The sequence below is a fragment of the Bos indicus genome, chromosome 23 (assembly GCF_029378745.1).
Source record: "Bos indicus isolate NIAB-ARS_2022 breed Sahiwal x Tharparkar chromosome 23, NIAB-ARS_B.indTharparkar_mat_pri_1.0, whole genome shotgun sequence".
NCBI lineage: Eukaryota > Metazoa > Chordata > Mammalia > Artiodactyla > Bovidae > Bos > Bos indicus.
In genome coordinates, this window is record NC_091782.1 from 33879623 (window position 1) to 33904163 (window position 24541).

At 42.5% G+C, this 24541-nt stretch overlaps 3 protein-coding genes across 4 annotated transcripts; 1 reads left to right on the forward strand and 2 right to left on the reverse strand.

The window, feature by feature from the left end:
* The first annotated feature begins 34 nt into the window (after positions 1-34).
* H1-6 (H1.6 linker histone, cluster member) lies at positions 35-4607 on the forward strand. Its single transcript, XM_019985534.2, is given in 2 exon segments — positions 35-2746; positions 2748-4607. Coding segments are annotated over 2 exon segments (636 nt in total). The 5' UTR covers positions 35-2210; the 3' UTR covers positions 2848-4607.
* A 145-nt stretch (positions 4608-4752) lies between these two features.
* On the reverse strand, positions 4753-5146 carry H4C3 (H4 clustered histone 3). The gene has a single exon (XM_019985560.2). The coding sequence runs from the start codon at positions 5122-5124 to the stop codon at positions 4813-4815; it is 312 nt and encodes a 103-aa protein (XP_019841119.1). The 5' UTR covers positions 5125-5146; the 3' UTR covers positions 4753-4812.
* A 7659-nt stretch (positions 5147-12805) lies between these two features.
* On the reverse strand, positions 12806-21905 carry HFE (homeostatic iron regulator). 2 transcript variants are annotated; one of them, XR_011563451.1, is made up of 6 exons: positions 21680-21905; positions 18101-18364; positions 17372-17671; positions 15998-16273; positions 15674-15865; positions 12806-14772 (listed from the first exon to the last, which is right to left on the reverse strand). XR_011563451.1 is itself a non-coding variant. In XM_070778303.1 (6 exons), the coding sequence occupies exons 1-6, from the start codon at positions 21753-21755 to the stop codon at positions 14732-14734; spliced, it is 1071 nt and encodes a 356-aa protein (XP_070634404.1). In that variant the 5' UTR covers positions 21756-21904; the 3' UTR covers positions 12806-14731. The 2 variants fall into 2 exon arrangements, 1 of the variants encoding a protein (XP_070634404.1); XM_070778303.1 differs by having other exon boundaries at positions 15752-15865; positions 21680-21904.
* Between the last annotated feature and the right edge of the window lie 2636 nt (positions 21906-24541).

A 24541-nucleotide genomic window follows, 5' to 3' on the forward strand; every position in this document is an offset into this window, starting at 1 on the left:
CCCTGTGTAACTAAAACTGCTTTTACCTACATTGTTTCATATAAGCCTCCTAACCAGTACATGAGAAAAGTGTGGCTATGGATTGACTTATGCACTGCTCCTCTCCAAATTAATTTACTAAGACCCTAACCCCTTTTGTTAACTATATTTGGAGACAGAGCTTTTAGGAGGTAATTTAGGTTAAAGAGGTCATAACGATGGGTCCCTAATCCAATAGGATTCCAGGTCTCACAAGAAGAGAAAGAGGGAGCCATCACTCTTCTGGTGCGCATGCACTAAAGAAAGACTGTATAAGGACACAGTAAGAAGGCAGCCGTCTATAGGATAGGAAAAGAGGTGTCACCGGAACCTGACCATGCTGGCACCCTGGCCTTTCCTAGCCTCCAGAGCTGTGAAGAAATAAATTTCTATTGTTTATGCCACCAGTCTATTTTGTTTGAGTAGCCTGAGAAGACTAAGAGTGAGATGGGAGAAGCAGAGCCTTTTGAAGATAGACTTCTTGAAATAAAGTCCCAGCTTTCCTGCTCACTAGCTCTAAGACTTTAGGCAAGTTATGTGACTTTTCTGTGACTCAGGTTCCTCATATATAAAATAAATTCCTACATTTTCTACTATTTGAGGGAAAAATATTTGGGACAACGATTCTCACATATATACTGTATATATGTGTGAGCTTGTTTTTATGGTATATTTTAGATTTATAATGCAAAATATGAATCTTTTTTCTATGGATATTAAATTATGGAATCTAAGAATTTTTTTAAAATTCCATTCTTTGTTATTTTTACAGCAATGATATATTCTGTCCATTCCATAACCCAACCCTAAATCACTGACAATTAATGGCACAACCTCTAAGGGATCACCAAAGTTCAGGGAAACCAAATACACGTTAAAAGAGAGTCCTCAGTAAGCTGTAATCTAAGGAGAAAAAATTTTCAAAGGGTCAGAATGTATTAGTAGGCTGTGAAATCAATCTCATGATTTACAACTAGCATTTTTAAAAAATAAAATAAAATAAACGATTAAAATATATCAGAGAACCCTTAAGGTAGCATTGTTTTCAGAGTTTTTGTTTCAGATGTTTGTGTGTATGTGCACATGTGGGTGCATGGATGTGAAGCAAAGAGAGTGAAAGAGATTTTTCTATTTTACTTTGCAATTAGAAGTTTGCAAGTCTCACCATCTGATTTCTTCTGAAGTATTTCAGAAGAAGAAGTATTACATTATCGTAGTCATTCTTTCTCCACAGCTCTGTAGACACACATGCCAGGCCAGTCCTTTTAGAGATCTGGGTCTGTGGTTTCCAAGGAGCTCTTCATATCAGGGTTCCTGCCTCACATTTTATATTAAGGGGAGGGATTGTATCTGTTTCCTTGAGGGTTTTTTGTTTTTTTTACAGTGAAGTGTCAAGGAGATGGGGGTGGACATAGGGGTAAGGTTTCAACTAATGAAACCAGAAACAAAACTCAGTTTAGGACGCCATCATGCGTGAGATCCATATTATTTACTTCATGCTTGAGGGTCTGCTATCAAGCTGTAGAGACTGAGAAGTTATTTTAGTCACAAACAATCCACATGCCTGTAGATCATGGTTTACTAGATTGTGTTTGCCCAAATAAGGTGGTACCCTGAAGTTTTTTCAACAATTCTAAAAGCATCTTTCAAGTCTGCAGTGAGACTTCTAAGATATCTGTGTTACTTCCCTCATGCACATAAATAATTTTCAACTAGAATAAAGGTGTGAATAACTTATTTTTTCCACCGACTGGAAGCCAACCATATGGAAAACCACTCAGGAAACATGAGATAAGTCTTTCGTTTAAAATTACTTTTATAGTTATAAGGAAAAGAGGAAGTTTTGTTCTTCTCTTTAAATTGTGGTGACAATTGAGAGCTTTATTGAATAGCTTTGGCATACAGAGTCATTTTTCATTAAAAACTGAAAAGGCATCTGAAATCTGTATCTCTATGGATTATTCAGCAGTAGAACCTGGGCAATTCCGTGCAAGAGATTTTTGAGCTATTCAATTTTTGGAAGTGAAACAAACACAAATGCTCCTCCCCCAAGGGGCGGGGGCGGTGCCTGAGCGATGAACCAATCACAGCGCGCCCTGCCCTATATAAGGCCCTGAGGGTCTCCTCCCCTACAACCAGCGACACTTTAGCGAGTACTGGCAGAATGATATGTTCTGTTTTTCTTTGCTGTTATGTCCGAGACGGCGCCTGCCGCTCCAGCCGTCCAGGTTCCGGCTTCCATGGACAAACCTCAAGCGAGGAGGCGGGTAAAGAAGCCAGTTGGCTTGACGGGTGTAAATCGGAAGACAGCAAGCGCATCAGTGTCCAAGTTGATTACTGAGGCACTTTCGGTCTCCCAGGAGAGAGCTGGCATGTCCTTGACTGCGCTGAAAAAAGCACTATCAGCCGCAGGTTACGATGTGGAGAAAAACAACAGTCACATTAAGCTGGGTCTCAAAGGCCTGGTGAGCAAGGGAATCCTGGTACAGACTAGGGGTATCGGTGCGTCCGGCTCTTTCAAGCTCAGCAAGAAGGCTGTTCCTGAGCTTTGTAAGGGAAAAGTCAAAAAACCTGCTGCTGCGAAGAATAGGAAGCTGGCCTTATCCAGAGATTCAAAGTCTCCGAAGAATGGTAAAGCCAACAAAAGAGCTAAGAAGCCGAGGGCCACGGTGGCTCAGAAAGCTGCTAGGAACGGGCGGAAAGCTAAAAGAAGCAAAGACAAACAACGGGAAGAGTCCAGTGAAGGCCAGGGCAGGAAAGCCCAAAACTGGGAATCCTAAGCTGACCCTGCAGAAAACTAATACTAGGAAAGCAACAACCAAGAAGTAACATTTCTTCACCAGATTTCATAGAATCCAAAGGCTCTTTTCAGAGCCACCTAAGTGATTTTAGGAGGGTGTAACATCGTTTCCATAAGTGTCTGGAAGACTACTGGTTCTAAGTATTTGATAAATGAACCTGTAATGTGGTGAAATGTATCTTATTGAACATACAGTACAGATACTTTAGCATGGGTACTGTCCAATTCCAGAGAATTGTCCATCCTAACAAAATCAGGGCACATTCCTTAAGTTCTCAAATGCTCTTAGAATACTGGAGGGGGCAGCCATTCTCTAAGAGGATCTTCCCGATGCAGGGATCAAACCCAGGAATCTTGCATTAGCAGGCATATTCTTTACCATCTGCACCACTAGAGAATTCCTCTTCAAAAGCTACTACGTTTAAAGTTTAGGCCTAGTCTCTGAGTGGAGATCTGCCCCATGCCTCAACTATGTTTTACCACGTTTTGTTTTTTTCTTCCCCTAATTCTACTCCAGTATGTACTTTTATGTATCATTCTGTATAAGGGTTCTGAACTCCATATCCATGGACTTAACAGGGGTTAATATACGGAAAGGGGTTAATATACGGAAACAAAGGTCTGGATTTGGGTTAGTGGGAAGTTTTGTGTTTTTCTTTTTTTTTTTTTAACGTATTAAACATCTTTCCACTGTGATTTTGTGTAAATCAAACGTTTTCGTTTTACAATTTGCAAGAATATTGACATTTTTGTCTTCTTTACCATGAAAGCAGTTAGATTATTTTCTGTATGTTAAGCACATATATTAAAATTTGATTTTGTAATATAGTCAATATAATTGTGGTTGTCAGTGAAGAGAGTGAGTCTTGTTCATATTGCCCTACACAGGCTGAAAAATGTTAAACGATGCATGGAGATGTTGGAGGCTCAATGTAACCTTTAAATTCCAAACCTGCTTGTATTAGGAAAAGCATCTTTTTCACTTTCAACAATTTAGTTTGTTTTTACCTAATTTGTAATTTAGCCTTATTTAAAGATCCTCGTAAATAATACATTTATACTGTTTATCTTGTTTGGGGCCTTGGTATTTGGGGCGACTTAGAACGAAGTCAATGCAAAACTATGTAATTTAAGCAGTTTCACACACAGCCATGTTCTACAGATGATTCACTAGGACATATACTGTCTGAATTCATTTGTATAATCGGACCTCTGAAGAAAAATTATTTCCTGTATGGAAAATAACTACACACAATAGTTTCGATTTGTATAGACTCAGCCACAGCTCGGAACTTTGGGTAAAGTGGCCAGTTTTACGGAGCTGGGATAGTGAAGGAAAATTCTTCACTTGCCGAAAAAGGCAGTTGAGCCCATTTTCTGTACCGGAGACTCACGGCAGAGGAAAAGGAGGCTGGCTTCATCCCACCCAGCAGTGGGCCGGCTGCCAAGCACTACTCGAACCTGTGCGGAACCGGTTAGACCACTCTGTGCCTTTGTTCCAGCGCCCATAAGAGCCGGGTATAAATTGGATTGTTCCGGGTACCGTTATGGAAGCTCTATGCCTTGGCTAACAGGAAACCAGCTTTGTAACGCAGGGGGTTTTTTTCATCACGGTGATAATCGGCCAATGAAAGCTTGTTCGCAAAGAGCCCTCATTTACATAGCTATGTATTGTGTGGGCGGTAATGCGAAGCTTTGTTCCATTAAAACCGCCCGCCAACCAGTTTGAAGGCTGGACATCGGAATGCACAAAACTTAAAGGCTTCAAGTATCTTCAAAGGTGGTTGTTTTACCGCGCCTAAAATCCTATTTCCATTATGAAAAAGTCACACTTCCCAACCCCTCAGAAGTAAACTGCATTAAAGCAGCTCTCTTTCACACAAAATACCTCCTTACTCACATTTCAGTAACGTCCAACAGCTCTTTAGCGAACATTTAGGCGGCCCTGAAAAGGGCCTTTAGTTTTTCCAAAGGTTTCAAACTAGATGCTTTGCTCAACCACCAAAACCGTAAAGGGTACGGCCCTGACGTTTGAGCGCGTAGACCACATCCATGGCGGTAACAGTCTTGCGCTTAGCGTGCTCCGTATAGGTGACCGCGTCCCGGATCACATTTTCCAGAAACACTTTCAGCACCCCACGAGTCTCTTCGTAGATAAGACCAGAGATACGTTTGACGCCTCCACGACGAGCCAGACGCCGGATAGCTGGCTTAGTAATACCCTGAATGTTGTCCCGCAAGACTTTGCGATGGCGCTTAGCACCCCCCTTGCCGAGGCCTTTGCCACCCTTCCCACGACCAGACATGGTTGCTGTCGCAATAACTCAAAGGCTTTGACAGTGCCCTTAAATAGCATTCAAGCGGACCTGATTGAAAACAACACGATCAGGTGGCTTTTCCAAATTAGGTCATCAGGGGGTGGGGCAAGAAGGGGGGGGTATTAACATTTCAGTGTTTTCATTGGTCAGGAAACCTCGGTCTTCAGTGAGCTCCTGGCAGGGGAGGTGGCCTTCAATGAAACGAAAGCATTAGTTTCTCTTTTGTCTTGCACTTTTTTCCTGTGCCTATTCGCAAGTGGAGTGTTTTCTTATCAGCTCAAGGACATGGAGCAAAGAGCTCCACTTCAAATTTCCTTTGCATAACTTTTTGTTGTTGTTGTTCAGTCACTCAGTCGTGTCCGACTCTTTGCGACCTTCACCATCTCCCTGAACTTTCTGGAATTCATGTCCATTGAGTCGGTGATCCTATCCAACCATCTCGTCCTCCCCTTCTGCCTTCAATCATAGCTCGGTAACTAACAAATTAAGGCTTCCCAGGTGGCTCAGTGGTAAAGAATCAGTCTGCCAATGCGGGAGACGCGGGTTCCATCCCTAAATGGAGAAGATCCCCTGGAGGAGCAAATGGCAACGCACTCCAGCATTCTTGCCTGGGAAATCCCATGGACATAGGAGCCTGGCGGGCTACAGTCCATGAGGTCGCAGAGTCGGACACGACTGAGCATGAGCAAGCAAAACTAATAAATTAGATAATGGTTCCTTGGGGAATGTGAAAATAATATGTAAAGGAACATAGAATTATAGGTGATGGGACTTTCCCTTTCAATTCTTTTAATGTTTCAATTTTAAAGGCCGCATTTTAATGAGACGAACTATAAGCCTGGCCATGAAGAGGCTCTGGTACTAAAACTGCTGTGTATGGAAAGAGTAAAAAAATAGAAAAACAATTGCAAATTTCTCCATTCAAACATGTATTGCGTGACTTCTTTTTCGGCAAATACATGGGAGAGAAGGAACTTAAAGATAGGCTTCAGTAATCAGTTGCCCCTGGACCCTCTTCCTGGCCTTCTGCACCTGTCTGATTGGGCTTCAATTCTTAAAAGTTCCTTTCTCTTTTCCATTAATCCTTTCTCAACCTTCTTCAGTTTTAGAGACAAGAAAACATGTTCTGTAGCTGTTGCTGCTGCTACAGTCGTTTAGTCGTGTCCAACTATGTGAGACCCCATAGATGGCAGCCCACCAGGCTCCATCGTCCTTGGGATTCTCCAGGCAAGAACACTGGAGTGGGTTGCCATTTCCTTCTCCAATGCATGAAAGTGAAAAGTGAAAGTGAAGTCGTTCAGTCGTGTCGGACTCTTCGAGACCCCATGGACTGCAGCCTACCAGGCTCCTCCATCCATGGGATTTTCCATGCAAGAGCACTGGAGTGGGGTGCCATTGCCTTCTCCGGATGTTTTGTAGAGTTGGGGATTAATCGTAGGATGGGGCTAATACTTGATTAAGGTCATTTCTAAGCCTACAGGGCCCTCACCTGGGAGGCTTTTGATTAGATTACAGAGGGTTATGGACAGGCTAGTCCCTGTTTTTTTGTTGTTGTTGTTGTTTCTTTTTAAGCAACATAGAACAGAATTGGATCTGAATATGGTTTGAAAAGGACTTCTCAATCAAAAGGTTTCTCTTTAGTTTCCAGTTGCAGCTTTTGAAAATTTCCACAGTAAGAGTCACTCTAGTTAAATTGAAAAAGAAAAAGACTTATCCCTCCCACCCCGACCCCAATCCTGGTTAATAGATAAATGTCTATTGGTGAGACTTAGAATGAAAATATGGCCTTACACTATAACATCAGACTAAGGCAAAAAGCTAAAAGAGACCCAGTAATGGAGAGGAAAGACCCAGGAGAGGGCAGGAAAGCTCTGCATGGCACAGAGTTTATATCACTTCTAAAATAATTAGGTGGGGTTACATTTTTCTGCCCCAAATTGAGAGTTTTTAGACTCTTGCCTTTCAACACCCTCTCCCACTATGAACCTGCACCTTATAAAGGAGACTTAGCTAGGAAGAAATGTCAAACATTACAGAGGAAAAGTATGAAGTCAGAGTTCATATGTAAACATGAAATCTGCATGTGCTTTTTAATTCATGAAGGTACAATATAGTTCCTTTTTTCTTATTCGCTTTTCCCAATTTCTTCTTTTCTAAACTTTTCTCAATGACATTGACTCAAAAAGTCATGACTGTGATAATAGAAATATTTAAAGGGTATACACATATAGATTTATGTTAAAAATGTATCCTCCTCTAGGAGCCAGGTGTTACTTGGTCCTGTGGCTTGGAAGAGAATGGGTCACCTGGAACTCATCCTCCAAGTGAACCTAGCATCACAGAACCCCATTTATGTGACCAAGACCCTACAAATTAAAACCTTGCAAGCAAGTTGTGGCTAAGTGGATACATTAAATATTTCAACAAATAAAACAGTGATGTTAACCAAACATCTTCTAAAAATATAAAATGCCCAGAACCACCCATCACAAACTCAGTCAAAATACTAGAGTTCAGGAATATATATATTTATATTTATGCATATCATTCCATAATGATAATGGACTTCCTTGGTGGCTCAGATGGTAAAGCATCTGCCTACCTGGGTTCAATTCTTGCCTCGAAAATCCAATGGACGGAAGAGCCTGGTAGGCTACAGTCCATGGGGTCGCAAAGAGTCGGACACAACTGAGCGACTTTTTTTCACTTTCACTTCTCATATCATTCCATGGAATATATAAATTTAACAGACAATTCTGATACTTGGCCAGGGTTGAAAATTACCAGCATATATCAACACTTTTGGGGGTATAATTGCACTTTAGTGAAAAGGAATCCCTGGGTAGCGATAGTTTGAGCAATGTTATAGTTGAGGAAATGCATAAGTACAATCTCACCTCATTTCGCCAGCCTGCCAGAGATTTATAACTTGACAGCTGAAGGCATTTGGGAACACCACTCCTGGTCTGGGGCTTCTCTCGCCGCTGGCTGATTTATCTCCTTCCCATCTAAGTCTTCAATGTATTTCTCTTTTTCAGTCAACTAATCTTTACTTTGGTATGACCTATTTTCTAATTATTCATTTTTCCTGTCATTCCCATTGCTGTGTTTTTGGTTCCATAATATACATCTACTGTGTCTGTCCCTATTTTCCTCATTTCCTCTCCTTAACCTTTTAAGAAAATGTTCTTACTTTTCCCTCTTTATTTAATTTTATTTTTTCCATTTTGGCTGCACCACATGCTTGCAGGATCTCAGTTTCCCATCCAGGGATTGAACCTGGGTGATGGCAGTCAAAGCACCAAATCCTAACTGCCCTGCATTTTCTCTTTAGTTCAAACTCTTTTCTAAATGTTGTTGGCACTTGCACTTTTTAGGCCTGCTGTCCTGTGTGGGTTTTCTCCTCTAAATATTCTTAACACATTTTGACCTACTGAAGAAAATGCTATTTGGACAAGCAAGTTTCTAATATTATCCTTTCTTAAACAATTGTTTCAAAATTTTAATAAACACATTTGTACTTAAATTTGATTTTTTAAATTCCATGGAATACTTTCTTACTCACACACACAAAGCACAAAGAAAGGATTTTGCATTTGTTTAGTGGTGAAAACTGTGAACCCAAAAGTACACAAAGGAAAGATCTTTATTACACCTATGTTTAAAATAAATGCTTTCTTACACACTGAATGAAGTTCCATTGGCATTATCCAAGTTTCTTGCTGTTTTAGGAAAATGCCATGTGGTCTCTCTGTTTACAGAATAAAATCTGGGCTAGTTCATGGACTTGCAGAGTAAGGTTAACTGACAAGACTTTCATTGAAGTTTATACAAGTATTGGTATTATGTTCAGCACCTCACCAAATGCACTGAAAACAGCAAAATTCTATTTTAGAATCTTTGGGTCAAAAGCCAGAATTTGATTTTTTTTTAAAAAAATAACAATACTTTCTACCCAAACCTGGTGAAGAAATGATTCACATGTGCTTAAGGCTACCCAAACTGTGATACTCCCTGAATGATAAAGAGAATAAACAGAAATGTGAATTGATAGTTAGAATTTTGTGTGTGAAAAGAAAATAAAGGTCCCAAATATTTATGAAAAATTATAGAAATTTGAGATTTTATAACTGGTTATTTAAAAAATTAACAGGCCACAGTTAATAATGTGTTAATGTGAAGAGTAGAATGTTTCTTGAAATTTTGGCCTGTGTGAAACAAAACATTCTGAAATGTTAAAACTGGTCCTCTCCTCACTCGGGGAATATCCAAGGTATGGTCACTAGGCATCAGAATGGTTACTTAAAGGAGTATCATAAAATCATGCAATGGCATCAACATCAACCACGTGTTTTCTTGACTCAGAGAGAGATATTGTGTATTGGTTAGAAATTTGACTCTGAGCCAGGCTAGCTGGAAACAAAAAAATCAGCATGATCATTTTCCAGCTGTGTAACCTTCAGCAAGTTAACTAACCTCTCTGTGCCTTGGTTTCCACACAACAAAATAAGGGTAACAGAATAACAAGAGCGTACATGTCACAGGATTCTTCAGAGGAATTAAATTAACATTTAGAACAAGGCCTGGCATCTAGTAAGTACTCAATATTAGCTTAAAAAAAATTACTTTCAAGAAATATTCATGCTAAAGAAGACTTTACTGAGAACACAATTTCATCCAGCCAAGAAATAGAAGCTATAGAAGCATCTGCTTAAGTCAGACTATATGTATCCCTCATATATATGAGTAAACACCTTAGAAAATTATTCAGAAACCGAATATGTGAGATACCAGTATGCATTCTAGGCCAAGTAATAAATGCATGCATGATGTCAGGGCAACCAAGGATTTTTAGTAAAACAGTTAATGAGATAATTTAATACTGTATTAAAATCTACATATTAATCACTTATTCAAAAATGGGGAAGAAAAAAATGATGACCCAAAGTCCATAGAAATTAAAATTAGAGATATCTGTAAATATCTTCAGTGCTTAAAGTCATGCATTTTAAAATTCTAGTCATGATTAGAGGGTGTAGCTTATAAGAACCTTGCAGCATTTGAGAGAAAGGCTTTTGTTTTTAAGTGTGTGTGTGTGTACATGAAGACTGAATCAAGTACACAGCACACTGAGGCTATATTATTATAACACAAGACCAAGTTTTGCCTGTACCTCCCAGCAGGCCTTAACCAACTGCTGGCAGGTGGCCTCACCAGATTTGTTTGTTTTCCTTCTGTTCTTTTCCCAGTTAAGGCAGCTCAACAGTGCCCTGTGATTGCAGCAATTCAAATACCTGGTGAATAGTTTCATCTTTGCCCTCTCACAATTTCAGGGGCTTTTCTCCAAAGGTGATCCTGTGTGTTTTCCTTTCCTCCTTTCCCCTGAGGACTTTGCCCTACCCCTCTCCCCCTCCCCACTCCCACTCGCTATAGTCATAAAACCACTGTGACATTTTTGGCGTTGGCCACCAGATGACGCCCTTCTCCTTACTACCAAATTTGTAACTGGTTTTTGCCAGATGTAAAATAAAATAGGTAATTTAAACGTTGGTATCTGATTTAGAAAGGCACAGGAACCAGAGGTCAAATTGCCAATGTCTGCTGGATCATAGAAAAAGCAAGAGAATTCCAGAAAAATATCCACTTCTGCACCATTGACTATGCTAACGCCTTTGACTATGTAAATCACAACAAACTGGAAATTTTTTAAAGAGATGGGATACTAGACCACCATACCTGCCTCTTGAGAAACCTGTATGCAGGTCAAGAAGCAACAGTTAGAACCAGACATGGAACAGCAGACTGGTTCCAAATTGGGAAAGGAGTATGTCAAGGCTGTATATTGTCACCCTGCTTATAACTTATATTCACTTTCATCAAGAGGCTCTTTAGTTCTTCTTCGCTTTCTGCCAGAAGGGTGGTATCATCTGCATATCTGAGGTTATTGATATGTCTCCTGGCAATGGCAATCTTGATTGCAGCTTGTGCTTCATCCAGCCCAGCATTTTGCATATGCAGAGTACATATGCAGAGTACATCATGCAAAATGCTGGGTTGGATGAAGCACAAGCTGCAATCAAGATTGCCATTGCCAGGAGACATATCAATAACCTCAGATATGCAGATGATACCACCCTTCTGGCAGAAAGCGAAGAAGAACTAAAGAGCCTCTTGAGGAAAGTGAAAGAGAAGAGTGAAAAGCTGGCTTAAAACTCAACATTAAAAAAACTAAGATCATGGCATCCAGTCCCATCACTTCATGGCAAATAGATGAGGAAACAATGGAAACAGTAACACTTTCTTCTCTTGGATTCCAAAATCACTGCAGATAGTGACTGCAGTTATGAAATAAAAGATGCTTGCTGCCTGAAAGAAAAGCTATAACCAACCAAGATAGCAAAATAAAAAGCAGAGACATTAGTTTGCTGACCAAAGCCCATCTAGTCAAACATATGGTTTTCCAGTAGTCATGTATGGATGTGAGTTGGACCATAAAGAAAGCTGAGTGCTGAAGAATTGATGTTTTTGAACTGTGGTGTTGGAGAAGACTCTTGAGAGTCCCTTGGACTGCAAGTAGATCCAACCAGTCAATCCTAAAGGAAATCAATTCTGAATATTCATTGGAAGTGCTGATGCTGAAGCTGAAACTCCAATACTTTGGTCACCTGATGTGAAGAACTGACTCATTGGAAAAGACCCTGATGTTGGGAAAGATTGAAGGCAGGAGGAGAAGGGGATGACAGAGGATGAGATGGTTGTATGGCATCACCAACTCAGTGGACATGAGTTTGAGCAAGCTTGCAGAGTTGGTGATGGACAAGAAAACCTGGTGTGCTGCAATCCATGGGGTCGCAATGAGTCGGACACGATTGAGCAACTGAACTGAACTGAACTGAACTGATCTGACTTCAAATGTAGCTGATCTTAAGAACTGATGAACAAGGCCAGAAAAATTAAGCTAAGAAACACTGAAAGAAAATGGAAATTTTATAATTGTGGTTATTTTTTAAAAATTAACAGGCTACAGTTAATAAATGTGTTACTGTGAAGAGTAGAATGTTTCTTGAAATTTTGTCCTATGTGAAACAAAAAGAACATAAAATAAACTGTTGCCTAATTAATTTTAGTATATCCTTAGTAAGGTAGGAAAGAGTATGAGCAAGGAAGATTTTTGGCAGTCTGCTTTGAATATGGGAGGATATTTAAGGAGAAAGAATTTGTGCTTCCACCGTGGTTTGGAGGCAAAATGACCAATGTGTTACACTTTAGGTGATAATGTCCCTAGGGTAAAGAAAAACAATTAATTCAGCTACTATAATTTAATGAAAATAAAACATTAAAAAAATTAGAAGCAGTACGGTGATGGTGGTGGTTTAGTTGCTAAGTCATGTCAGACTCTTTTGACCCCATGGACTTGAGCCTGCCAGGCTTCTCTGTCCATGGGATTCTCCAGGCAAGAATACTGGAGTAGGTAGCCATTTCCTTCTCCAGGGGATCTTCCCAACCCAGGAATCAAACCCAGGTCTCCTGCCTTGCAGGCAGATTCTTTACCCACTGAGCTATGAGGGAAGATCCATGACCCCTTAGAAGCAGTATAAATGTCCCCAAAATAATTTAATGATGAAGTTGATTAAGTACATACATAAGATGGACAAATGCATCAGGAAAATCATGTACAGTTAATTATGTATTTATTAAAATCTACACATTTGTTAATTTTATGTATTTTAATACGGCAATAATACTGAGAAGAAATACACAAACTGTTAATAGAGTTAGCTTTGGCTAATGGAAGGAAAGTTTCAATTCAACTCATTTTAAACTTTTCTGTAGTAAGCACAAATTCTGTGTACTTTTATCCACTTAACTTTCATAACCAGAAAAAAAGAAAAGTTTAAAATAGTTGAGATATTTGTGCCCAAATTTAGTACTTACCAAACTTCTGTGCTGTATTTGGTCTGAGGCACCTGCCCTCCGACCTCCAAGACAGAGCCTTGAACATAGTTATGCCACCAGTTGTACATAGCAGCATGAAATAAACATGAGTTATTTGGTGTGTGTGTATATATACACACATATATATATGTGTATATATGTATATATTTCTATTTTCCCAGCTTTAATATGAGAGGAGTTGCTCCAGTTTACGGAGGGAAATGCCTACACCCTAGTGGCCCTGATTGGAGCAGGACTGTGAGGTCCAACACAGTAACTAACCAACCCTCCCAGTCTCAATCCCGTGAGTGCTGCCAGACAGAGCTGGCCAGTGTGGCAATGGAGAAGTTAGCAGTCACATTCCAGGGTTCTTCCCTCAGGAACTTTGAAAGGAAACATGGCCGAGATTGGTTTTTGATGTTTTTCCCTTCACTTGAATCAAAGTCACTGAGTATACAGACAATGAGATAAGAGAAGAGCCATCTCCACAGCCACCTCCTTCTTTCCCCACTTAGTCCAAGTATCTGATCATCTGAATGCAGGAGCAAGGAGCTGGATCAAAGAGCCAGCCTGACTGAGTTTGACACCTATCTCTGTCCCTGGCAAGCTGTGAGATACTCTATATTAAATTTCACTTTCTTCATCTTTAAAAAAAAGAGGGGGGAAAATAGTACTGATGTCAAAGACCTATTGTAAGACCTATATGAGATAATACATGTAAATGGGCACTCAGAGAACTAAGTCTGGCACCACGTAAGAGCTTTTAAAATGTCAGCCATCTTATCCTTATCATCATCATCTTAATTATCATTTTCATTATCAGAACAAGGAGATGGTGTGAGCAGGGATCAAATCCTGTGCTACTTCAAGTCTGGCATACAGAAGAGGTATTGCAAAAGTGCAGGTGTCATTAATCTAAGGAATCCCACATGGCACCTTTGCTCGAATTAAAAAAAGATATCCTTCCCCAAGACACTTCCCACCCATTTTAGAGAAGACTATCCTAATAGGCACAAACATCCAGGAAAGGATGCCTCTTCTAGAAAAGGTGTCTCCTCGGGTTGTGCAGTGCACAGCCTTCACAGCTGTACGATAGTCCAGATCTCCTTCTGATGGAAGAGACCACAGGGCTTGGTGACAGGTGAGTTCTCAATAACAGAGGAAGGGTTAAAAGGAAACTTGAATGGGTCTAGGAATTGCCTGGATGTGTGTGCCAAATTCTGATAGAGGCATTAGAGTGTATGACCTAAGGAGAAGGTTCAAGCTATCCTCAGAGGTTTAAAGGAATCACGAGCAACCCTCCCCCACTACCCCCACCCCCAGATTTAAGGAACCTCGTTCCACAGTTAGGAGATGAGATGATGTAGGTGTACGAAGTCTGAGGTGATGCAGGAAATCAATGTAGGTTCTAAATGTAGCCTGGGATTCAGGAAAGCTTCTGGGGCAGAAGTCACAGCTGGGGCCGTTTAACAAGCAGGAACTCAGAAACCTAGATGGTGAACTTTTCAAGAGTGAACAAGGAAGGTTAAGAGCAGATAGTTCCTGAGACAGTTCCCATTTCTTAGCTCCAATTGTCCTGAGCATGAAGAATGCCACAAGGCCACGTGCTCCCTGAGTCTTGAGTTCTGTCTCCGCCCCATAAGGGTCTGCAGGCTGCCCTTCATTCACATTCGGCTAAGGCATAGTTGACAGCGGCTCCTCCTGCAAAGACATGTCCAGGAAACAGGCGTCACAGACTTTGGATCCTCCCCTGACCCCTCATCCACTCATGTCAACTCTGACCATCCTCTTTCCAAGGAACCCCTGGATTTCAGGCACCATAATCTCTCATCTGCAAATGCTGAGTCTCCTTGCCTAACTGGTCTCCTTGCCTCCCATCTCACTTCCTAACAACTCACTCTCCATACCATGGAGATTGGATCCTCCTTTGCTGATTTAAGTTCCTGCATTGACCCTTTCCACCCACACCCCCATAAGAACCCAAAGGCCCACAAGGTTCTGCAGGAGCTGGCTTCTGTCTACCCCTTTTTTCCCTGCACCACAGATGTTCAGGAAGTAGAAATGCAGACTGATAAGTATGTAAAGTCAAGGGTCAAATTGATGATAATTTCTCACTCCCCAGCATCTGTCACTCTCTCCCATGTGCTCGGTTGCTTCATTTGCACAGAGCTCCCCTCATCCTCAACATTACCTAAAGAAATTCTACTTCTTCAAGATCCAGAAGCTATGGTTGATCCGCAGATGAATGTGGTCCTCCCTTCCCTTGACCCCACCAAGAACATTTGCTTCATAGGACCGTCAGGGGTCTTTAACTGCATTTACCTGTTTCAGGGATTTCATTTCCTACTAGACTTGAGTTCTGAGAATAGCAATGGTGACTTAACCTCAGAGAACCTGCACTACCTTAAACAGCCCTTTGCCAAATAATAGGCACTCAACAGATGTCTGTTGAAATAGGAGCTTTCATTCTGAGGAGCTTTCATTCTGAGAGAAATCAGATTGGAAATCAGCAAGAAATTCCTGCTCCCAGGGAGGTGCCAGGGTTCCCAAAGAAAAAAGAAGAGAGGGCTTCTCATGGATGCCAAATCCTCTTTGCCTCCACCTGCCACACTTTCTGCAGGAAGATGAGAGTGTCCTGGGCGCCATGGTGCTAAGAGGCTTCCTCCTTCTTCCTACTCACTCGAAGACTGCCGTCTCTTTAAGATTCTGAACAAAATTCCAATAAGGAAGATGATGACGCAAACAGCAATCCCACTGAGGATTCCAGTGACCAGGGTGCCAGACAGTGAGGGCTCTAAAACAGCAAAAGCAAATGAAAGCCCATGACGCTGCCCCCAGCCCAGAGCAGACCCTCCCCTGACTGCCCTGTTGACCAACCCCAGCCCGCCCACACCAGGTTTTCTCAGCCCCTGCCTCTCATCCATACCCCAGGTGGCAGTGAGGGGCTGATCCAGGCCTGGGTGCTCCACTTGGCAGCTGTATCTCTGCTCTTCCCCAGGGAGCATGGCCAAGGCCACCCAGGCCTGGTAGGTCCCGTCCCCATTGGGCAACACATCCTCTGGCTTAATCTCCTTGGCATCCAGGAACTGCTTGTCCTTCAGCCACCTAATGGTGATGTTCTGGGGGTAGAAGTTCAGAGCCCGACACCGAAGAGTAGTCAGTGAAGAGGTCACGTGATGAGTCACTTTCACCAAAGGAGGCACTGGACAGGAAGAAGGGAGGATCTGGAGAGGGACTCTTCCTACCCATGCCAGGAAGACCAGAACATTCACTTCCTTTCTTTACCACTTTCGCTTCCCTTTCTTTACCACTTTCACTTCCCTTTCCCTACAGATTGGAGGAAGGAGTCACCCTGTGCAGACAGAGCAAGCTGTAGGAAAGACACACCACCATTTTGTGTCCTAAAATACGTTACATGATTCAGTTCTGATGTGGGTCAGTCAGTCATAGCAGCCTGTTCTCCAGTCCCACATGGAAATATGCATACCTGTTGCCCATGTGCTATGTTCTTTGTTAATACTTTAAGTTGAATCAAATGAAACTGCCCCTTGTGTGTGCATGTTAAGTCACTTCAGTCTTGTCTGACTCTTTGGGACCCTATGGACTGTAGCCCACCAGGCTCCTCTGTCCATGGGATTCTCCAGGCAAGAATACTGGAGTGGGTTGCCATGCCCTCCTTCAGGGGATCTTCCCAACCCAGGGACTGAACCCATATCTCTTATATCTCCTGCATTGGCAAGTGGATTCTTTACCACCAGTGCCATTTGGGAAGCCTGAAATTGCCCCTTATGAGGATCAAAACTGATTGAATACGTACTCTCGGTAATTTCACCTGGTTCAACCTGATAAATATTCTTGTAGGAAGGGGTCTTGTCAGATAGTCAGCCTTCATGACTACTAGTATGTTCTGTGAAAGTAGCTTTGACCCCTTAAGATTGTGCTACTCTGACCAGTTGCCTCATTAGGTAATTTCTTGCCTTGGTATTCATTCATATGAAAATTGGCATCTCTGAATCACTAAAGGTTACAAATGGGCATAGGGTTCTTGGTTAAATTGAGAGAAAAATCACAGTTACTTCTTTAGCTATGTGCATGGAAAAAAATTAAAATCATGACTCACATCTCAACTGTAAGGGGGAAACCTCAGAGCTAGAGACCTCGAGGTGGAAAACTCAGACCTCAGTTCCTTCCCAGGAAGTCACACAATATTGGCCATCTCTGAAACCCCAGGTGAGGATCCTGTACCCTGTACCCCGCCTCCACTCCTTCACGAGAGGGCCAGAGAGTGCTCCCGCCGTACCTTGCTGCTCCAGAGGCCCTCTCCCCAGCTCCAGCAAATGCAGCAGCTGCTCGGGGCAATCCCGATCCAGGTAGGCCCTGTTCTGCTTGGCCCGAATCTTGTTCACTTCCCACTCCAGCTTGGTGACTTGGGCCCTGGGCTCTGCTGCTCTCCAATCCAGTGTCTCAGGCCGGAATTCAAGATGGTCCTGCCCATCGTACCCGTACTTCCAGAACCCTCTGGTGCTGTTGTCCTCTTGCAACTCACAGCCCAGGATCACCTGCAGGGTGTGGGACTCTGGCAACGCCCCCAGCTTCGTTACTGAAACCAAAGGAGCAGGTCCCTGTTTCTGCCATTGTGTGTGTGTTAGTCGCTCAGTCGTGTCTGACTCTTCGCGACGACCCTACGGACTGTAGCCTGCCAGGCTCCTGTGTCCATGGGATTCTCCAGGCAAGAATACTGGAGTGGGTTGCCATTTCCTTCTCCAGGAGATCTTCCCAGCCCAGGAATCGAACCCAGGTCTTCCACATTGCAGGTGGATTCTTTACCATCTGGACCACCAAGGAAGCCCTTACAGGGATTACAGGAACCATTACAAGGACTGAACAACCTCAGGAAGCAAACACTTGCCCTCTTCTCTGCCCCCCAGGACCTCAAATAGCCAGGATCTCAAACCTCCCTCAAGATGCATCTGTGAAGCAGGGACACACCCCGCCCACCTTGGGAAGGTGAGGCCCGCTCTTCACGCACCCTTGCTTTGGTTGTGGTTGTCCATGATCGTCCAGAAGTCCACGATGAACATGTGGTCCCAGCCTTTCAGATTCTGACTCAGCTGCAGCCACAGCTGGCTGGTGGCCCTGCCCCAGAGCCATGGGGCGCGCCGCTCTGCACGGCGACTCTCATGATCATAGGACACGAACAGCTGGTCATCCACGTAGCCCAAAGCCTCAAACAGGGGCAGCCCGAGGTCTGGTTTGGAGGCGCCCATGAAGAGGAAGCGCAGGGAGTGTGACCCTGGGGAGAGGGCAACAGGACACATAGGAGACTGGGAGTCCACACACAGTCTGAATCTACTCGAACCAGCTGTGTCTGGTCCCACCCTGTGAAAGTGGGTGGTGCCCTCCCTCCCCATGACCCTTTTTCCCCAAGACCCTCCTTGTGCCATGTGGGCTGGACCCCCTTTCAGCCCCCAGCCCCTGACCCAGAACTCACAATTCCAGCAGCCTCCCCTTGGGGACAACAGATTTTAGAAAATCCCAAGACGTGTCTAGCTAGGGCAGTTGAGCTCAGGAGTTGGTGCTCAGACCCAATTAGATCCAAGTCCAGAGGAATTATTGTCCAGCTTTTATCATTGCTTCCATCTCTAAACCCTTTCTTGTGTACAGACAGACCTCTTTTTTTTTTTTTTTTTTTTTGCCCTTTGAAGCTAATGTGTTTTTTTACAAATTGGTTTTTGGCAACCCCACATCAAGCAGGTCTATTGGTACCACTTTTCCAACAGCCTTTGCTCACTTTTATATCTCTGTGTCACATTTTGGTAATTCTCACAAGATTTCCCACATTTTCATTATTGTTCTATTTGTTATGGTGATCTGTGATCAGTGATCTTTGGTGTTACTATTATAAAAAGATTTTGACTCTCTGAAGGTTCAGATTATGGCTAACACTTTTTAGCAATACTTTTTTAAAAATTAAAGTACATATGTTTTTTAAGACAATACAGTTGTACACTTAACAGCATACAGTGTAGTAAACACAACTTGGGCATGTACTGGGAAACCAAAAACTTTGTCTGAGTTGTTATCTTATGACGTTCCCTTTATTGTGGTTGTCTGAAACTGAACCCACAATATCTCTGAGGTCTGCCTATAAATGTTTGCTGTTAAATGCTGGCAAATGTGCTGATAAATAGCTCAGGGTATCTTTCAGCATCAAAATAGTTCCAAATCAAATGCAAATGTGAAAAAAAACATCCAGAAAGCCCAAAGGGACAGGCCTTGGGCAGGTGTGAGTTTTCTTATGCATTCCCTTAATTCTAGATGGGGGAGTTCAGTGTGTATCCTCGATGCCTAGAACAGTGTCTGGCATGTAGTCGAAGCTTAATACATACTTGTTGGATGACTAAATGCCAACTTCTAGATTTTGATCGCTGACCCTGAACTCTAGATTCTTACTCTCCAACTCTTCCTATATGATACCACCAGTTGGATGACTCATTGGAATTTCAAACTTGAACAAGTCTAAAATCAGGCTCTTGGTTGCCCCCAAACTGCTCTTTCTTCTACCTTCACCACCTTGGAAATGACACCACCGATCCCCCTGGTGCTGAGGCTGATAAAATAAAGATAAAATAATAATAGAGCCACCTTGACTTTTCTCTATCATATGAACCTTCATAGATCCCTCAGCAACTTCCTTTAAAATAAATCCAGAATAGAGTTATTTCTCACCACCACCTCTGCTCCCACCCAGCCCAGTCCATCATCTCTTGCCTGTCTGCTTCACCCTGTTTTTTTTTTTTTTTTTTTTAATCACTGCTCCCTTCATTCTGCTTTCCATAGAGCAGCCAGAGCAATCTTTTCAACAGTTATTCTTGATCACATCACTCCTGGTTTGGAGTCCACACTGCAACCTGTGAGGCCCTAGGGGACTCACCCATGGCTCCTTTGCTGAACCCATCACCTGTTCTGGGCCTCCGGAGCCCTTGCTCTTTCTTCAATCAGGATATTTATTTTCTTGGGGACATCTGGCAATACCTGGGGACGTTTTTGGTTGTCACGACCAGGGAGTGTACTAACATCCAGTACGTAAAGGACAGTGACCCTGCTAAATGTCCTACAGTACACATGACAGTCCCCACAACAAAAAATGTCAATGAGTGCTGACGTTGCAAATCCTTGCCAGGTCCCCCTAGCCTGTCTGGGAAGCGCTGCTCCCAATGAACATCACCCTTACTTACTTCAAGTCTCTGCTCAAACCCAGCTGGGGACAGTGGCCTACCCTGACCTCCTCGCTTCACAGGTTACCCTGATGCTCTCTATCCCTTTGTGTATTGTCATCCCTATCTACTCGAAGGCAAAGCATCGACTCGACTTGGCTCCCTGCTCTTGATATACTTGTAGTCAGTGAAGACTTTCCTTCATCAGACTTTATGATTTAACCTCTACTGCAGAGTAACTTTTAAGAATTGCAACTATGAAGAGCCCTGGGTAACACTGACAAAGTTACTGGTGAGCAAGTCTTATTTTGTTCTCATCATCTATAAAGTATGGATACATATACGACCTACCCTCCAAGTGTGGTTGGGTCAATGTATAAAGCATCCAGAGCTGTGCCAGACAACGGTGAGGTCAAACACTGTCAGCCAAGATTACAACCAGTAGTAGGTACTTCCTGTCAGAAAACCAGACTATCTAAATTCTTTGTAACCTGGGGAAAGGATTTAACCTGAAGTTGTTAACCACTAATAAAATCAAGATATGAATAGTTCCTACCGCCCAAAGGCTGAGTAGAGTCAAACCGGATCACAGATAGGAAGGTGATTTAAAATTTAAATGTCTTACATGCTAACTATCATCTCTTTGGCCTCCTTTATATACAATACTATTAACATTGCAAATTAACAACCCCAGGCTGAAAAGAACAGTGAGAATCAGTTCAAAAGTTCAAAAATATCAGGCAGGTTATTTTTCCAGGCAAAAGAACAGTCCCCAAGAGTAAGGCCTCTGGCCGAACTCTCAAGAACCTCCTATCCTCAGTCTGTGCCAGAGGTTCGGAAATGGAAACCCGGCGGCCTTCACTGTGTGTTTACTCCCAGCCCTTAGAGCCCCCGGGTGTGGAAACACCGGAGGGGGCGCTCCGGCCAAGGTCGTCCTCGGTGAGAAGAACTTCCTGTTTGGGGCGGGATCGGCGGTGAAAGGACACAATCGAAGTGCGTGCCTGCTAAGTCGCTTCGGTTAACAGCAGAAACAAGAAAACCGAGATCGGAGGCCAAGGACCCCTAATCCTAGCTCGACCTCAATGAGAGATTTCTATTCTAAAAGCGTCCAAGCTGGGAGAAGGAGTAGGTGGTTCCGAGCGCCAAGCCGTGGCAGCAAGGACAGAGAGTGGGCGGGGAGTGGGAGGTCAAGGTCTTGGGACGGGAGGTCCCCTAACCCCATCTGCACCTTCTGTGGCCCGCATGCCCCCCGGGAAAAGCTGGGGAAGGGCACCGCGCACAGGGCTGAGCAGTCGTTCGGAGCTTAGCGAACTCCCAAGCGCTAAGAAAAGCTAGTTTCGATTTTGCCTCCCCCGCCGCGCCCCTCTAGCGCCCGCAGCCCCCGGACTCACGCGGCGGTCGCCCCTGCGTGGCCGCCGTCCGCAGGAGGATCAAGAGGAGAAGCGCCGGCCGGGCTCGCGGGCCCATTTTCCCGGCTCGGACCGCGCGTCCCGGCGCTTTTCAGCCGCTTGGGTAGGGCGGGGAAACGGGGATGATCCAAGAAGTCACCCTGGAGCCATTGCCGAGGCTCTGGGGATCCCAGATGAAACTTCCTGGCCAGTGGGATCCTTTTCCGGGGCTGCTGCTGAAAAGAAATGGGTCTCCTGCGCTAGAACTCTCTCTCCTGAAACCCAGAGTACCTGCTTGGGAAACACTCGGTCACACAACTGTCTCTTTGGTTTTTTAAATCCCGAGAGGATGCTGATTGAGAATATATTTAATGATTTTATGATCTAAATATTTACCATTTAAATATTGAATAACTTGAATATTCAGGTGCACATTTTCAAAATTTTTAAGTTCAACTTGCCAATCTTGATATTCAACTTACGAATATTTTTTGCATAAAAACTTCATTTTATTCTTTCATCAGAATTTAGTTAAATCATAAACTTAATAGATTAGAGCCTATCTATTGCCGTATCTTTCATAGCTTTTATAGTTACATTTCATGAACTGCTCATTGGAATCCTCTGGAGAATCGTAAAACCTGTAGATGTTCTCCTATAGCCCCTGGACACCCATTTAATTACTGTGCGATGCCACCAGGGCACTGGGATTTTAAACAACCCCCTCCCCCACCCCAACACAACAAAGTTTGAGAACTACTGTCTTAGACTTTTCAAAAGAATATTAAAAAATATTTAGGAAAAAGGATTTTCCTAAAACCTTTAAATACCTGGTAAATACAGTGATACCTTTAAAAGCACGTATGCAAATTTTTGCCATCCAAGAAAAAATTCAAACTTAGAAATTTTGGAAAGTATGGGGATATGAAATAGGGTGGAGAAAATGTTGAACATTGATGATGTGTACATGGGAGTTGACTGTACAATTTTTTTTTTCCCTAGGTGACAGCTTTACGGACATAAAATTCACTTACATACAATTCATCCATTTAAAGTTTAAAATTCTAAGGCTTTAGTATATTCATAAAGGTGAGCAACCATATCACAATCAATTTAGGACATTTTTCATCCCCTCCACAAAGAAACCTTTCAGTAGTACCTTTTAGTCATCATCTCCAAATTCCACCACCCGCACCCCCCCCTCAACCAGTCTCTAATCTACTGTTAAAAAACAAAATTCAGCACAGTAAATTTTAAATATTGAATTGACTTTATTGAATGATTCATGAGTCAGGCAACATACCATCTAGTAAATTGAGGAGAGCTCCAAAGAACTACAGAAAAGGAAAAATGTATCTTTACTATGGCCTTTTTCTGGCTTCTCAGAACCTCCATCTGCTCATCTGTGAAATGGGGATAATAAACTCTGATCACCAAATGATACTCTACATGAATGAAATTTTACAGCTTTTAATAGATAATGACACTCCTAGAGGGTAATAATAACAGATCTGACAGATTAGGAACAAACTATTTTGGTTTAGAGTGCCATCAGAACGAATGACATAGCATAATGAAGTGTCTCATTTGCAAAGAGTTTGAGGCCAATGCAACGACTATTTTTGTCAATTGTTATCTTTCAGCTCTTCCAAGAGCCTTAGAAACTTTAAGGGAGAAAATGTCCTCTATATTTAATATCTACCAGTGAAAACTGTCCATATATATTGTTTTCATTACCGATGAGAAAAACAACAAAGTCTACTCTTGCTCACTTTAGTACAGTTTTTGTAAACTACCCTATTATATCTTATTTCTGATGAGTATATGTGTGTGCCATAGGGGCACATACAATCTGTAAGGCAAAGTTATATTGCAAGCCACTTGAACTCTCTGTCTCAATTTTCTTGTTTTGTAAAGAGGTGGTGATAATAGCTACTCCACAAAATGATACTTAGAATTAAGTTTAAGAAACCCCCAAGTTGATAAATGAAGCCCTCAACAAAGTTCCTGGCAAATAATCAGGGCTAAATTATATTTTTATTATTGCCTGTCCAAATATAATATTAATATCATCAATGACCTTTTTTTTTTTTACCTGAGGATGCTGCTCCCTACCAGGTGACAGATCAGTATCCTCTTGCAGATTGTCTATATTGTGGTTAATGGTTATTCCACAATTAATAATAGTTTTAGAAGATAAAACATATGCAGTCTCTTTAGGTCTCTGGATTCTGGGTACTTTTCTTAGGCCATGCTACACAGCATGTGGAATCTTAGGTCCCCGACCTGGGATGCAACTCATGCCCCTTGCATTGCAAGTGTGGAGTCTTAACCACTGGACAGACTGGAAGTCCCTGGGGTTCTTATGCCTAGTTTGCTGCTCACATTTAAGACACAATTAAAGTGGCTTCTCCCCAAGGTTTCTACTCCCATGATAGGATAAAATTGGCCATTTCCTCCATTTGTCTCTACAGTATACTAACAGATGTAAAACATTTCTATCCATTCTCTTCTCCTATATTTTCCCCTTTATTCTAAACTGTATGTACAATGGGGGTAGTTATGTGTGCGTTTCCTCCTTATTAATTGTTAAAAAAGTGAATGAATCAAGCACTTGTTTCTAGTACGTTTGATAATGTTTTCCTCTTTATAGAGTATTGACTCCAAAGGGCCTATTGGCCAACCTAGTGCTTGACTACTCTGGGCACTTAGTCCACTCTCACAGCCTCTCAATACTGTCACGTCATTTGTAGGTAATAATCATTTCTGTCCATCAAGAGACTATAAGAATGAGTTTGAAATTTTCTGAGTAATATGTCAACCCAAAATTAATGATTGATGACTTAGCCAGGCAGCCAGGAGCAC